Consider the following 16,924-nt stretch of genomic DNA (forward strand, 5'->3'; position numbering starts at 1 on the left):
AAAGGCTCAGCAAGCCCCGACGTATACATAGCGCCCTCCATCTACACACACACACACACACACACACACACACACACACACACAAACAGAGGCTCAGCAAGCTGCAACATCTATGTAGCATCAGACTTCATGATGGTTACCACAGTTGTAAAGAGAAGTGCCTCCAGTTTAACTTAAAACGTATTTCCTCTTGGTAGATTCCAACTACATATTAACCACAGACGGACCACTACATGGATAATGCAATGGATGATTCTTCCATGAAACCTTACGATTATCCTATCCTGTGATGTTGGGCAGAAGTGTATGGTTTTTCTTACCCATCTGCTACAGGCAACCAGGGGGCGGGGATTAACATTTTAAATTTTTACTTATTTATCTTGGTTTTTCGAGACCTGGTTTCTCTGTGCAGCCCTTGATGTCCTGGAACTCACTCTAGAAACCTAGGCCAGGCTGGCCTCAAACTCACTGAGACCTCCTGAGTGCTGGGATTAGAGGCGTGTGCCACCATTGCCCTGCCTCCTTTTTATTTTGAATGACTCTGAATCACACACACCAGGATAACAGTGTCTATGACTGTTCTTCCAATACATAATTACAAAGATTATTCCTACCCTCCTAATTTCTGCAGGATGGAAGGTATTCTAGGCACAGTATTAAACTCTGTGAGGGAAGAGTCAGAATTGGTTTTCTGCTTCAATAAGGTTCTGTGGCCGTCATCCGAACAGGCCTTCCATGGGCAGCAAGTGAATCCATAGTCCTTGTTCTAGGATCAGTCATGGGCAGAGAAGATGCAGGAAAGAACAATCAAGCAGGCCTTAAACCAGGGCCATGGGTTTGTCAAAGACCAGGGTCTTATTTTGAACTCCTCTTCCTTTGAGACCTCCTGGATGCAGTCCTTGGGGTATCTCCAAGGAGAGCATTTGGTTTGTTAGGCAGGAGCTGGGCAGAAACTGTTATTTCCAGAGACATTTTGTGAGCAATTAAGGATGCAAACACAAACCACACTCAAGCCATTGTTTTCCTTCTTGCATCTTCTAGACTTAAAAGAGGGAAAATGTCCAATTCCTTTGGGTGCCAGACTCCATTTAGCGATGTCGCTCTAAGTATTTTCATCAAAGAAAGCTTCCAATAAACAGAGAGAGGTGACAGCCAGACATGGTGGCACAGGCTTGTAGTCCCAGCTACTCAAGGAGATTGAGGGGGCAGAATTGCAGGTTAGAGGCAATTTAGAGAGACCTCTCTCAAAATATTATGGAAAACTGGGGCTATAACTCAGTTGTAAAGAAATTGCCTACCTACACAAGACCCTAGGTTCACCCTATTAACACACACACACACACACACACACACACACACACAAAGATGGAAGGAGGTAACCACTATTTAAAAAAAAAATAGAAAGGAAAGTTGTCTTTCATGGTAGCAGCTCAGCTATGCCAGAATCTCTTTGACAGACAGCCTCTTGATTTAATTTGAAAACCTGTGTTGGTGGTTTATTAAATGCCAGAAATCAGGGTGCCTGTTTGTCTTTCAGGCATATTATAGCTGGTAATTCAGAGAAGAAAAAGGGAGGAGAAAAAAAAGAAAAAAGAAAAAGGGAGGAGAGTTGTTTCGCATCTGAATGTCGTACGGGTTTTATTTTTCCAAATGAAAAAATTTTTTTTAATTATTATTTTTGTTTTTCTTTTTTTAAAGTTGTATTTATTTATTATTATGTATACAATACTCGGCCTGCATGTACATCTGCAGGCAGAGGAGGGCATCAGATCACATTATAGATGGTTGTGAGCCACCATGTGGTTGCTGGGAACTGAACTCATGACCTCTGGAAAAGCAGACAGTGCTCATAACCACTGAGCCATCTCTCCAGCCCCACCAAATTAAAATTCTAATAGTTCTTATGACCACAAAGGTGGGCCGATGAAGAGTATTCTTAGGTTCAGGAGACGGTTTAGTTGGTCACCACGCAAGCATGAGAACCCAAGTTTGAATCCCACATGGAAGTTGATGCCTCTAAGGCCAGCACCGGGGAAGCAGAGGGAGCAGGGGCCCTGAGACTCACTGCCATTCTAGTTGAACCTGCCAGCTCTGGGCTCAAAAACAAGATGTAAAGCAATAGAGGAAGATGCCTGAAGCCGACCACTAACCTCTTGATGCACATGCACAGGAGAATGACTTGCGCACTTACATACACTTACACACACACACTACGCACAAAAATAATAATAAATGAATAAATTGTAAAAGATTATTCTTAAAACTGCAAGTGTGTGGTGTCTGATATATGAACACACTTTTCCACTGGTCAGGATGAAATCGCTGAACTCACACTTCTGCAAGGCAGGCCAATGTGACTGGATGTGTCTTCCCAAACCGACTAAGGGCACCAGGGGACATTAAAGTGGGATCATCAGCTCCCTGGCCATGTTGGAACTGTGCCTCCTTTCTCTCTGTCTATGTCTTTTGGACTATGAGATGGGCCACTGTGAAAGTTCAGAGAAGCCTGTCGCAGCAGGGCTGCTCCCGTGCCAGGGACAAGCCATTGTCATTTCTGACCATTTGCTAGGAATATTGATGACTGGCTTGGTCCTTACCCTTGCTTTCCCCTGGTTCAGGACATAGACATCTTCCTGCCTGCTCGTTTTCGCATTACTCAATGCTGCCCGGTTACAATCTTTTCCCCCATTGTACAACCAGGAGGAGATTCCTTAAACCCAATTCTGGCCGCACAAACTCCTGCTAAGAAACCCACCGCTCCCCAAGATCCTATAAATAGACAAACATGCAGTGTACCCGCACCAACCTTGGGGTTATCATAGCCTTTCTGTTCCATGAAGCCTCTCTGCCCACCATGCCCCCTCCCCGACCCCAGCCTTAGTAAATTACCAATCAGAAATACTTTTAATTTCTCCCTCATACCTATTATTCCTCTGCGGAGTGCTTAATACATGCCAGGTACCATGGATGCCAAAGGTGACCAAAGCAAATAAAAATCCCTGCACTCTGCGAGGCAAAATAGAAGACAACTAAGCAAGATGTGTAGTCTCTTACAATGTGGCCATTTCCAAAACAAAATATACGACCAAACAAAGAGAGGAGATATAAAGTATCTCTTGCTTCGGGTCTCCACACACTGTTCCTTCTGCCCATTTTAATGAAATGCACTATCCTGTAGTATTAATGTGCACACTCTCTGGGTCCACTCTGATTCATTCAACCACTGATCTCATCTTGGACATCTTTTCTCAAATACATCTTCCCCGTGTCTCCTGCACAAGCTCGGTGGTCTCTTCCCTCATCGCCCATGTGTACAGATCAAAACTGCCATTGCCCGGTTAGACAGCCATGCTTCAGGTGGACAGCAAGCCTTGGACACGCATTCACTCTGTTGCCAGTGTCCAGCACACAGGGCTCAGCTGGTGCTAGTGAATCTGCCATTGCTTTTCCTGCTATGGTAATGTAAGCTGAGCAGACCGGGCTGGATGGGTTGGAATGACTTTAAAAGTCTTTATGGTGATCTTACTTGCACTCTGCAATCAACACTTGCCACCTGCTATTTTACCTCTGGAGCCATTTATCTGGCCACCTGTGAGCATGTAATGAAAGAACCAACCCCTATAATAATTTAAAAATATCTTTTCTCTGAACAAAAGTCTGAGGACTCCACAGCAGAAGCCTCCAAGACTGGCTTATCGATTCAACAAGTATTTATTTCCTCATGTGGCACAAGGGTCTATACTATGGCACAGAGATAAATAAGAACTGTCCCTTGCCTTCCAGAGCAGTCATGGCTAGCCTCAATTTCCAAATGCCGCATGGGTGTCCTTTGGAACGCGTTAAGCCTTTCCAAGCCTTAGGCGTGAACAATGTGCAGAACCCACATTTAGGCCTTCCTATTGGCCTGCCTGGAATGCACCAGCGGGGCCATCAGGTCAGCGCTCTGCTTCTCAGCCACCTTGCAAATCACCCTTGTTACAGCGGCTAGGCATGCCTCTTACTTACTGTGAGCCTCATCACATATTGCCTGAAGTTTTAAAACACTAAATGAACCATTAAAAATATTGAAAGATGCCTCCTGAAACTGCGGTTCCAGGATCCCCAAACGCACACATCGTTGTCCTAAAATAACTGCCAATAACTTTGATTATTCAGCATAATTTTCCCCCCAAATTTGCAATACTCCTGTGCTTTTAAAGGGCAGTTAAGCTGCTAATAACAATCACACTATAAACTCAATCTCAGAAACTATTTAATTTTTATAGGCCCAAATTAGGGAAATCTTTTAAATTAGAATTTCAGCTTATGGCACTGTTGTTGTTACAGAGAAATATAATAAAGCTATCAAAGAAATTCCACAGATATGAATGCATGGCATTAAACTAAACTTCTAGGGGCTGAGGAGATGGCCTAGCGGGTAAGAGCACTTGCTGTGTGAACAGAAGGACCTGATTTGAGCTCCTAGCACCCGCGTGGAAGGCTGGGTGTGGCAGTACTTGCCTATAACCCTAGCACAAGGGGTGGGAAGGGGGTAGGAACAGGAGGCTCTCTAGGGCTTGAGCACCAGCCTAGCTCCAGGATCAGAGAGACAGCCTCCTGGGGATAAGACAGAGCAAGAAAGGCCAGGCCCTTACATGGGTACAAGCACAGGCACACACCACACACAAACATTGGTAAATGAATAAATAACAACACTCTAGGTCCAGGGCTGGAAGCATAGGTCAGAAGTAGAGCATGTGTGTGGTCTGGCACGTGCCTGAGCTGTTGGGTTCTAGTCACATATCCAAGGGAGGAAAGAAAACAGCAGTTACAGGGGTAAATTGCTGATTTAAAATTCCTGACTTAAATAACATCTAATTCTTGTGCTTTTCTTCAGGAGAAAGGAACAGGCATTCAAAGTAAATGGCTTTTAGATTCCCTGAACGCATTTAGCATGCAAAAACAAGATGTTAAAATGCTAATGTTAGCAGGGCATGGTGGCCCACACCTTTAATCCCAGCACTCAAGAGGCAGAGGCAGAGGCAGAGGCAGAGGCAGGCAAATCGCTGTGAGTTCGAGGCCAGCCTTGTCTACAAAGCGAGTCCAGGACAGCCAAGGCTACACAGAGAGACCCTGTCTTGGAACAAACAAACAAACAAACACAAACAAACAAACACCCTAATGTTTACAAATTAGCAGGACAGACTGCTTACATTTTTAGATATCAATTCTGAAAAATGAGGGTAAAACTAAGTCTAATTGTAGGTATTCATGAGCTTATGAAGTTCTGGCTTCTGGGCGCTTAGATACAGCAACACAGAGGAAATCCCTGGGAGATAAGAAGGAACGTAGGCGTGGTCCAGGTCTTCACACTGGCGGGCATAAGTCTAGGATGTTCCTTAGCCACATGGCTATGGGTGCCAGCCCCACACGCTGCTTCCCTGGGGAAGTGTTTATTATACCTGAGCTAGGAACATCCAAGGGCTAAGTGAGCATTAAATGAGGTAAAATAAAGTGCTCGCTTAGCCCAAAGACAGTGCTTGGTATGGCCCTCTCGTCACTGCCCTTCATTTCTTATTCCTTTGAAGCCAGAGGAATGGCCTTGGTTCCAACACCGTCCTGACCAAACTGTTGTTTGTATAAGACTCTGCCCGCATGAGTCTGCAATCACAGTCACCCTTCACCTGTGTCGGCTTCCCGGTCTGCTCAGTCTCCTCTCATTTCCTTAGTACTTTCTACCCAAACACACTCTCACCAACAACTTTCCTAAGTAGGCTCATACTCTTGTCTTCAGGAAGATTGTTGTTAAGTCAGGCTGGCATACATAACAAGTGCCTCCGGCCAGCCTCCTGACACTTTCGTTCCACTCAACAGAGATGTAGTGTCATTTGCCATTAGGTCCTGTTACAGTTTTTGGCCCCTGGAAACACTCCTGCGAGGTAGCTCGTGTCTGCATCTGCTTGAATGAGTCTGGCAAGTGAACTCATGAGCGAGTGAGTTAAATGTCACCGCAGCACCGCGCGCCTCTTACATCACTCTGACCTGTCGCTCTCTGTGCTCATAAATCTTTACAATCAGAACAGATTAGTCTAGCACGTTACTGCTAACAAACATTCTCCTTGGTTTGAGTGTGGCCCATGCCCAAAAGGAAATAATAAACAAGGAGATGAAGGTAATAAAATGTCATCACTGGCTCAGACGTGGTCAAGTAGTAGATAAAAAATAATGGCTGTGTGGCAGCAGAGAGGCAACACTCTCTCCACGGATGGGCTCAAGACACAGGCTTGAGGCACTCATCACAGCGGAGTCCTGGGGAGATTTAAGAAGCAAGAATAAGTGCGGTTTTCTCAAACTTTCTTTTTCTGTTTGTTTGTTTGTTTGTTTGTTTTTGTTTGTTTTTAGGGGACCCTGGCTTGTGTCATTCGTGGACACTCTCTTCTCATTTGCTACTAACAAGTCGAGGATTGTATGACTTGTGTGATCTCCTTAGGCCTGTGTTTTTGCTTTGCTTTTTTAGCTAGTTATCTGGGAAGAGGAATCTCCTTAAGGAAATGCCTCCATCAGATTAGCCTTTGGCAATCTGTAGTTCGTGTTCTTGATGAATGAGCTGTCATGGAGGGATCCAGCTCACTAGGGGGCCAGTGCCACCCCCGAACAAGTCCTAGGTAGGCTAAGAAAGGAGGCTAAGCGAGCCATGAGGAGCAAGCTAGGAAGCAGTGTTCCTCCGTGGCCCCTGCCTCTAGGTTCTTGCTCTGAGCTCCCTCAGTGGAGGACTAACAACACTAAGTGACATCATTTAGAAGTGTGAGACAAAGCTGTAAAATAAAACACTCTTCATCCCAGCCACCCTTGGTCTTGGTCTTTATCACAGTAAGAGGAAGCAAACTTAGAACAATAGTTTTCCTTACTTCTGTCCCTTTAATTTTCTTTTTGAACTGTGATAAAATACACACTATAAAATGTACCATTTCAGCCATTCTAAAATATGCGATTCAGTGGCATTAAGTGCAGTTATAGTGGTGTGCAGTCATTATCACCCAGCATCTCTAGAACATCTTATAAAATTCTATATCCATTAAACAAAAACTCCCCATCCTCCTGTCCCTCCCACCCCAGGCGAGCGCCAACCCACTTTCTGTCTCTACAACCCTCACTACAGAAGGAACCTCATTGAACAGTTTTCCTTCACTGTTAGATAATGTTATCTTTTTATGTTGTATTTTATTACTTTAAAATTACTCTTAAAGTACTACAGAGGCTGGGCTTGGTGGTACATACCTATAATGCCAGAACTCAGGAGGTTGAGGCAGGAAATTTGACAGCTAAAGGCTAGCCTGGGCTAGATATTAACAAGGACAGCCTGTAAATTCTGCCACTCTACCTCAGAAAAACCAAAAACGGAAAGAGAAAGAAAAAGACACACTTCTCAGGGGAGAGGCTAGAGAGAACGGATGTCCCCCCAAAGGAGAGTATCACAATAGTAGGCAAGGAAAACACTATAAATATCATCTCAGACTTCATAGGCTAAATGCCAATATTCTGGTTGTGAGGGTAGACAAAGCTGTCCCTTTAACAGCGGTTCTTAAACTTTAGCGCGCATAAAAATCCATCACTGGGGGCTACAGAAATGGCTCAGCAGGCAGCTCGGGCAGAAGACACAAAGAGTCCCAGCACTAGAGTCCAATAGCTTACAGCCTCCTGTATCTCCAGTTCCAGGAGATCCAATGCCCTCTTCTGACCTCTGAGGGCACCTGGACCCGTGAGCACACCTACGTAACTAAAAATAAAATCTTTTGTAAAAAGAACTGCCACCTGACCAATAATCAAAACAGTACTGAGCTGGGCTCAGAAGCCAGAGTGTGTTGCCAACGCCATGAAAGCTGGGGAGAGGAGGTTCTTGCCAGCTGTGGTCAGCACAGCAGATGAGACAGGAAGCTGTGACACCCACCTCTAGCTGGTTTGGTCTTCAGCCTGAGGGCAGGGCCTAGGCATGGCCCTTTTACTTTGGTTTTCTTTTCTCATCAGGGTGGCCTCTGGCTGGAAAGAAAAAACAATTGGCCTCCCCCAAGGTGTGAGAACAATCACTATCTAGTGCTTGTCTCCTTTGCAGCTCTTGTTCTCTTTCTTTCTAGAATATGTCTGTACTGGAGAATCACCACTGGCGATCTACAATCGGCATGCTTCGGGAATCGAGGCTTCTGGCTCACTTGCCAAAGGAAATGACGTAAGTGCTGCAGAGATGTGTGTGGATGAGACGTTCTGGTGGGCGTGCTGGGGACCCCTACATCAATAGCAGGGAGCCAGCTGCTGAGTGTCCCGCCCTCACTCAGTTGTCTGGGGGGAGATCCGGTGTCAGGTACCAAAACCCAGAAACCAGAATCTCTCTGTGCACTTTGAAAGGGTCTGGCATGGTCGGTCCATGACCTAAAATCAGAGGGAAGGATAATAAACAACTCTCCTATTTTACACTCTTCAGCAACAAGGCTCTGCTTTGCCAAATCCCTGTCTCTTGTGTTAGCAAAACCGTCCTCCCGCTTAGATTCAAAGAATAAATATTTGTCAAGAAGGAACATAGGAACTTGCAAGCTAGATTAAGGACTAGGCCAGTGAAGTGTGCTTTGTCATTGCGGGCCTCAGGGGAAACGAGGAGCCAGAAATGTTTTATTAAACTGTGTGTAACTCACGCCTATATTTCTAGCAGTTTAAAGTTGAGACAGGAGGATCATTTTGAGACTGAGGGCAGTCTGGGCTAAAGAGAAAAATCTCCACTTCAAAAAATAAACAAAACAAATTAAATTAAATGAATTTGTCAACTGAATTGACCTCAGCCTTTTTTTTTTTTCCTCCTTAATGACTTTTGTGGGTTTATTTATTTATTTTTGATGTTGTCTTTTTTTTTTCCCCAAGACAGGATTTCTCTGTGTAACCCTGACTGTCCTGGGGCTTGCTCTGTAGACCAGGATGGCCTTGAACTCAGAGATCCTCCTGCCTCTGCCTCATATGTGCTGGGATTAAAGTGAGCATCACCACAGCTAGCTGTCTTTTGCCTTTTAAGCAGAAAATATTAATTTCCATAGCTTACTATTTGTCTAGCCTGAATCTTGCTCGTTTTCCTCCTGGTCCCCAACTTAGTCAATATACTATTTTAAGGCACCACCACTAAGTCTGAACTCTTTCATGAAAATGTACATGACCCAAGAGGATTAGGTGAATGGCAAAAACCAATCATTTTCTTAAGTATATGTGGAAGCTGGGGATCCAGGTCAGAGTGACGTTCTGCCATAGGACGACGGGCAGTGTGCTCCGGAAGGAAATGTTCAACTTACAGGAGGAACTGAGGCTTGGAAATAAAACAAACAAAAGACAAAACAAAAAAGCAAAAAAACCAAAAACAAAACAGGAAGGAAGGAAGGAGGACAGGAAAGGAATATAATGGGGGAATAAATGGAAAGAAGGAACAACCAGCCCAATATGAGCAGCTCCCCCCTCCCCCGCCAAACAGTCCCACCGCAAACCTATGGCTTGCATTACAAACACCATTTATTCCTGAGCCACGGTGTCTTTGTGAGATGCTGCCGTCACAAATTGCCGTGGCTGGAAGACTAATCAGTACATAATTGTGAACGGACTCTATAACAAAACTTATATTCATCATTATTAGCTTTTCTACCCTCGAGGAAGTACTTTAGAGTTATTTTCCTGACCTTTGGGAGGCCAGCTATGATAAATGCAAGAACTGCGGAAAGCTGAGAAAGGTGCTCATTTAGAAGCACAATGAGGTTGTCGTTTCTGATGAACAAAACAGTAGACAGAACACTGACAGGCTCACACAGTTCAAAGAAGAAAAGTACAAGTTCTGGCAACCCTGCCAGGGGGAGTAGTCAACGTTAACCCAGCAGCTATATTTCCTTGCAGTGGGTTTTTTGTTTGTTTGTTTTTTTGGTTTTTTTTGTTTTGTTTTGTTTTGTTTTTTAGTACAACCCCATTTTAACAAAATGCAAGACATATTTGCAGGTTTCAGTTTTTTGTTTGTGGTTTGGTTGGTTCATGTGTGTGCTTGTGTGTCCGTATGCGTACTACATGCATATAAGTCACTCAGAGGCCAGAAGACGGGGTCCTTACTGCAGCTGAGGCTGGTTACAGGTGCTTGTGAGCCATCCAGTGTGGGTGCTGAGACTCAAACTCAAGTCCTTGGAAAGAGCAGCAAGTGCCCGCAACCACTGAGCATTCTTCCATCCCCTTCTTTCTGGAATTTTCTGAGACAGGATCAGTCTCACTCCGTAATCCAAACTGACTTCAAACTCACATCAATTCTCTTGCCTCAGCTTCTCAAGTGATGAGGTTATAGGCACTAGTCACCCAGCCGTCTAATGGTGTCCATTTACTGTAATAAAGGCCTTTCTCTACACCACCCAATGTGTGACTGGAAGTTACTGTGTTGACTGTTTGTCAATACTGTGTCCAAATAGATGTGATTACTCATTGCTGTTTGGACATTAGATGATTTCCAAATTATTTCATTATAAATAACATTTTTTATAATAAGAGGGAACATAAACTAGTGTTGCACTGTACTTGAGACAGTGACACGTCACTATCCACCTGATAAAAGCTGTAGAGTAGCTCTCAAGGAGTCCATCAGATGTCTTGACTCTAATGTCACTTGTAGTTTGCTTCAGTCTTGAAAATATTTCCTCATCTATGTATGTGCAGTCACAAAGCAGTTACATAGATAAAGCATTATTTTTAAGTGAGAGATTTTCATTCTTGAAAATATTTGTTCATATTTGTATTGCTGCCAAAAAGCCATAACATAATTCTGAAATAAGGGATTTTTGTCTCTTGGAAAACAAGACTTATAAAAGTGTAGTAACAAAACATGATCAAATCTTTCTTTTTGTTTGTTTTAAATATTTATTTATTTATTAGATATATAGTGTTTTTGCCTGCATGTACTCTCCTGCATGCCAGAAGAGGGCACCAGATCACATTATAGATACTTGTGAGCCACCATGTGGTTGCTGGGATTGAACTCAGGACCTTTGGAAGAGCAGCCAGTGCTCTTAACCTCTGAGCCATCTCTCCAGCGACACAATGAAATCTTTCTTTATGTTGAATGCCTGATTACACACAACTCCATGCATTCCATTTGAAAACTGGCATTTATCATATTTATCATCTGAAAACAGAATTGCAGATATACCAAAATATTATTTTCCCAGAAATCTTGACATCTACAATGCATATCTTTCCCCGAACTGTGATTGTTGGTAGATTTTCTTGTAATTCATTAATGTCATCAATGGCAACACAGCTTCTTAAAAAACAATGTGATGATACATAACAAGAACCTCTAAAACTCAGAGTATCACAGTATCTCTCAAATTGAGTTATATCGTTTATGGCGTTTTAAATATTTGCAATGTTCACACATATGTGTACACACATACACACACACGCATATACACACAGCATGACAGCTTCTCTTCAATCACAATGAATCTTTTACTTAAGCTGACATTGAAAGGTTTTATATATTTACTAAACATTGCTATTTATTTAGAGACAATGTTTTTACTCGTTTCCTATTTTCTTATCACTGTTATTTATTTGTAAGAACTCTTTGTATATTATGTATAATAACCGTTTTTATGTGTTGCAAATATTACTTGAGGTTCTTAATTTGTCTTTCAAATTAAGTCAAATTGTCTTTGACTCAGGATACATTTTTCCTAATTAACATGTTATAATTTCTGATTGTAAAACTGCTCATATTTTTAAATGCATACAATAGTTAGAAATATAAAGAAAAAGGAATCAACCATAAGTCTCCTTTACATATAACTTATTCTCTTTTACCACCGAGGTCACACTTCATATCCCTTGCATCCTGATTTCTTATGCAATAAAACATAAAATTTTACATATCAATAAATATAATATTTAATAGTTGCACAGCACAAATGCAGCAGTTATAAACTCCTACTCATGGATTCTTTCCCCCTAAGATGCTTTATTACTATAACCAACCATAATATAAGTATCTTTATATATATATCTTTATATATATCTTTCTAGTTGCACCCTTGCTAACATGTTAATATAAGTTTGCAGATGAGCTCTTTGCCATCTCATTTCTAACTGTCAAATTATTTTTACACTAATTTCTCAGTTACTCCCCAGACACACTGTACTAGTTTATATCTTGTAAATCAGAGGTGAACACACCCCATGGTCTGGAAATTTCACTCCTAACTGCACTCCCAAGATTGACCTTTGTGCCTGCATAAGTGGAACTACATCAGTGTGTTTATGGGGCAGAAACTAGAAGCAGCTGAAGTGGCCATCAAAAATAGATACACACAGTATAGTTTATTATTATAAGAGAATACAATAAAATAATGAAAATTATGTATTAGAGCCTACACGCCAACACGGGTGAATTTGAAAGCATAATTTCAAGCCAAAAGGATAAGACATGAGGCAGACATGGTGGCATGCTACTGAAATTCCATATTTGGGAGGTGGAGGCAGGAGTACCGGAAGTTCAAGGTCAGCCTTGCTGCATAGTAAGGTTAGGCCTTACCGGGACTATATGAAACCCTGTCTCAAAGCAACAGCAACCAAAACAGCAGCACGCTCTAGCTAGTGACCGTACATACCCATGTACATCCTGACAGCACCGCTGGGCTCACGTTAACCAAGGAAGGGAGGGCATGAAATTGAGAGGGAGGAAGGCCAGGGCGAAGGGAAAGGACAAGGGGAGGATTTGGTGGAAATACAATGGACACATGTATGAAATTCTCAAAGAATAAAATTAAGTTTAAAAAAAGTAAATAGTGCAAAGCCTACCCACAAAACATGCTCATATATACCATATAACTTTGGTATATGGTATAGAATTTGAAAACAGATAAAATTAAAGCATTCTGTTAGTCATGCGCAGTGGCCTAAGTCAGTAGAGAAAGAGCAGTAAAACAGAGCTGGGGGTAGTTAGGGCAGGCAAAGTTCTTGGGCTGCGTGGGAATTAGGAGGGTATCTTGACTCCGGTCGGCCCAGCCACACACCACGTGCTGTGCTTCAGGCACCGTCTGTTTCTAGGGGTGAACTTGAACCCCCGTTACTCTCTTTATTGATCTCTGTGTGAGAAACAAGGCTCTCTCGCCTTCACTATTTCTGTAAAATGTCCCAGTTCCACTGTGCCACGAGTATACCAACGTGTCTCTTTCCTGCTGGTTTACAATGGTGTCAGGTTTGCCTTTAAGTCCTATTGCGGTCTATTTTGTGTTGTTACTGACTCATCCACCCCATAATACCATCACCATTCTTGTCTCCCAAATTGTGACCATTCAGCTGGGAAGGTGGTTCACTGGTTAACAGCTCTTACTGTTCTTCCCAGAGGACTCCAGTTTGCAGCACCCACAGCAGCTCCAGGGAGTCCAATGCCCTCTTCTGGCCAGTGTGGGTGCTGTCATACATGTGGCATGGCACGCAGACAGACACACACACACACACACACACACACACACAAGATTTAAAAAAATATTTTTAAACATTAAGACAGCTGCCACCACTTTCTCTTTCTCTGTGATCATCTTAAGGTTGACGCTATGAAAGGCATAACCCAGATGCCTGTGGTTCCTTCCAAACTTTGTGTGCTCCTTTTAGAGCAGGCTTTTCTTCTTTACTCTTTCACATTTCCCCCATGGCAGCGGTGGGAATGCGCAGTGAACGTGACTTCACCTTCCCAAGGTCCCAGCCTCTCTGTGCAGCTCTGACATAAGCCTCACTCTCAGGCTGGGAGCAACTGAGATCCCGTGTGGTAAACAAATTAAGGGCTAGAGAGGCAAGCCACGTGGTGGTGGGGGTGAGAGAATCAAGCGCCCTGAGTGGGACCGGCTGTGTAAGTGTGTCTTTCTCTTCTGTTCTTTCGCATGCAGACAGGATATCGAACAGCAGCTGGGCTCCCTGATCTTGGCCACAGACATCAACAGACAGAACGAGTTTCTGACGCGCTTGAAAGCTCACCTCCACAATGAAGACTTGAGACTGGAGAGTGCACAGGACAGACACTTTATGCTTCAGGTAAGCAACAAAAGCCACCTCGCCTGGCTGCTTGAAGACACTTAGGGATCGCTAAAAACGATCAATGCTTTTAGCTCGTTTGAGAAGGAGCTACCGTCTGTGGTGAAGTCAGAGTCGTGACCTACTTTGTTAAACGCTGGAGAAGACACACACGGCAGTTGAGTGCTTTCCAAACAAGCAAAATCATGGTTTCAGAAAGTAGAAAGTCTCTCGTTTTTCCTTGTTTACTAACTGCCTCGTCACAGTGGCCTCGATGGAAGGTCTGCCAGCAAGTGTACAATCACTTGCTTAGTTACTTATCTGTCGCTGTAAAGACATGCCAACAACCAAGGAAAATTACAGAAGAAAACATTACATTGGAAGTCTGCTTACCGTTTCAGAGGGTGACTCCATGATGCCGTAGCAGGGCGTCTGAAGGTCTGCACAAACATGGTGCTGGAGCAATAGCCGACAGCTTACCTGTTGAGACTATGAGGCAGAGAGAGAAACGCTAACTGGGAATGTTGTGAGCTTTTGAAACCTCAAACCCATCCCCAGGGACACACCTCCTCCAACAAGGCCACACCTCCTAATCCTTCCCAAACAGTTCCGCCACTGGAAACCAATCATTCAGATATACGAGCTTATTGGGGGGAGGGTCACTCCATACCCTTATATAGGTACTACCATACACAAAACAGAGCTTCGAATCACACCCTGGGGGGACAGAACTTACCAGAAACGCCACAGCAAGGGCTTTGCCCTGCATTTACCAAGTTCTGTGCCTTGACAGAACTTTAATCAGTGTGACAGCTGTGCCAGTGAAGGGCGGAGTCTGTAATGTGAGGGCATATTGTTAATCATGGTGCCATCAAACCCTGGAAAGCCAGTAGCCGTCCTTCACCTGAGGCCTGTCCAGCTCGGCTTTGACTCCTTTCCTCCCTGACTTCTTGCTCAGATGAGGTTTACAGCTTTTCAGATAAAAATAAGCGAATTGAATTGTTGAGTTGGATCAAGTCCAACCAACCCTTTCTGCTGTGTGGACATAAAAGTGACATCCATCACTGAGACTGAACCAACAACAATCAGGGAGCCTACGTGGGTTTAACCTAGGCCATATATGTATGTATGTATGTATGTATGTTATGGTTGTATAGCTGGTATTTCTGTGGGACTCCTAACAGAGGAAGCAGTGGAGGGGTACTGTTTCTTACTCTTCTGCTTGCTTTTGGGACCCTTTTCCTCCTACTGGGTTGCCTCATCCAGCCTTAATATGAAGGGAGGTGCCTAGTCTTACTACAACTTGATATGCCATGTTTGGTTGATATCCCTGGGAGGCCTGACTTTTTCTGAAAATAAGTGAAGAAGGAGTGGATGTGGATGGAGGAGGTGGGATGAGATGGAGGAAGTGGGGGGTGGTATGGAGGAGGTGCAGGGGATGGAGGAGATGGGGGTACAGGGGAAACTGCAATCAGGATGATGTAACATATGAGAGAATAAATTAATTTTTAAAAATCTAAATGAAAAAAAAAAAAAGAGTGACTTGAAAATGATCTGTGGCCAGATCCTTGCAGCCTCAGAAGGGGGAACAACAGAAGGAGCTAAAGCAAGGCTTTCATTGGCCTGCCCACCCCAGGTCTTCTTGGGAGAGCTGTGTCCTTGGACGGTGGCTCTTCTCTCCTCAATGCTATAAAGTGGGAGTTCTGAATGAAGTGTCTTGTGCAGTTATGAATAACAGTTGTTTCCTGAGGAGGCATGTTGGGGAGGCCCTCTGTAAATACGGGCTTGGTACCATGAGACACACAGGCGGACCTGGCAGCACCTTTGGCTTGGGGTACATCTGCTGCTGAAGAGACACCCTCCGACAGCCTGTCCCTGCCCTGTCTGTTCTCAGATCGCCTTGAAGTGTGCCGACATTTGCAATCCTTGTCGAATCTGGGAGATGAGCAAGCAGTGGAGTGAAAGGGTCTGTGAAGAATTCTACAGGCAAGGTTAGTGGATCCCACAGCCGAGGTTCCCTCTCCCCCTTCTCCTTTTGGGCAATTAGCCTAATAAAACAGCATTTGGTAATCTGTCATGACATTTGTTCTTTCACCAACTTTGATTATTGTAGCCTTTTTCTTTAACTCTCTTGTGAACCATCCAACCCTTTCATGGGGAAGAAAAATTTAAATAAATATCACAGACTTACGATACAAACAAGTAATAATTACATAATACAATGAATGAAAGCAAGATATATACAGGCACACGTAGACAGCCGTATTTTTTTTTTCCTCTGTGGCTATAACATTATGAAGGGCAGTTTGATTTTTGCCCTGACTTTCATTTTAATTAGTTGAGCAAAGCCTAAAAGCTAAGCATTGTTTGGAGGCCAGCATCTTCCATTCTGACAGGACACTTTAGAGCCTTCTTCTTAGGTTCTTAAAATTTCCAATGAAATACGTCAAAATTAGCCAAGGACTGAGTTAAACCATTCAAACATAGTTTCAACAATAACATATGTGGGTTTTTCTGTGAAAAGACAAATGGTCCTAAGGCAGAGCATAACTTTTCAGTGATTACCTTCCTTCAGAAGGAAGGCAGTAAATCAGCAAACAGAGTCTTGACATTGGGTGGGAGGTAGGCCTTGAATCACAGCCTTGTTTCTTCAGGCTGCGTTTCAACATTCAGGATGTTTGTCCGGGCATCAGCAGCACCCTCCTGCTAGTGACAGGATCAGGTTTAAGAGGCTGGGAACAAATAAAGCTTGAAGTGTCTTACATGCCAGCTCTGTGGGGAGGTCATACAGCAACAGTGAGCCTCTTTGGGGGAAAAAAAAAAAAAGCGTCCACCGAAAGATATGTCAATGACATCGTGATGGTTCCAAAGACAAAAGACA

At 43.5% G+C, this 16,924-nt stretch overlaps 1 protein-coding gene across 2 annotated transcripts in view; it reads left to right on the top strand.

Moving 5' to 3' along the window:
• Nucleotides 1-16,924, top strand: part of Pde7b (phosphodiesterase 7B) — a 309,600-nt gene that overhangs the window by 281,688 nt on the left and 10,988 nt on the right. For both annotated transcript variants that reach the window (XM_051164496.1, XM_051164494.1), the window contains 3 exons: nt 8,112-8,203; nt 13,920-14,064; nt 15,938-16,034. In XM_051164496.1, the coding sequence (XP_051020453.1) occupies nt 8,112-8,203; nt 13,920-14,064; nt 15,938-16,034 (334 nt within the window). The remainder of the gene's footprint in view (nt 1-8,111; nt 8,204-13,919; nt 14,065-15,937; nt 16,035-16,924) is intronic.

Source organism: Acomys russatus, chromosome 21 (genome assembly GCF_903995435.1).
Source record: "Acomys russatus chromosome 21, mAcoRus1.1, whole genome shotgun sequence".
Classification (NCBI taxonomy): domain Eukaryota; kingdom Metazoa; phylum Chordata; class Mammalia; order Rodentia; family Muridae; genus Acomys; species Acomys russatus.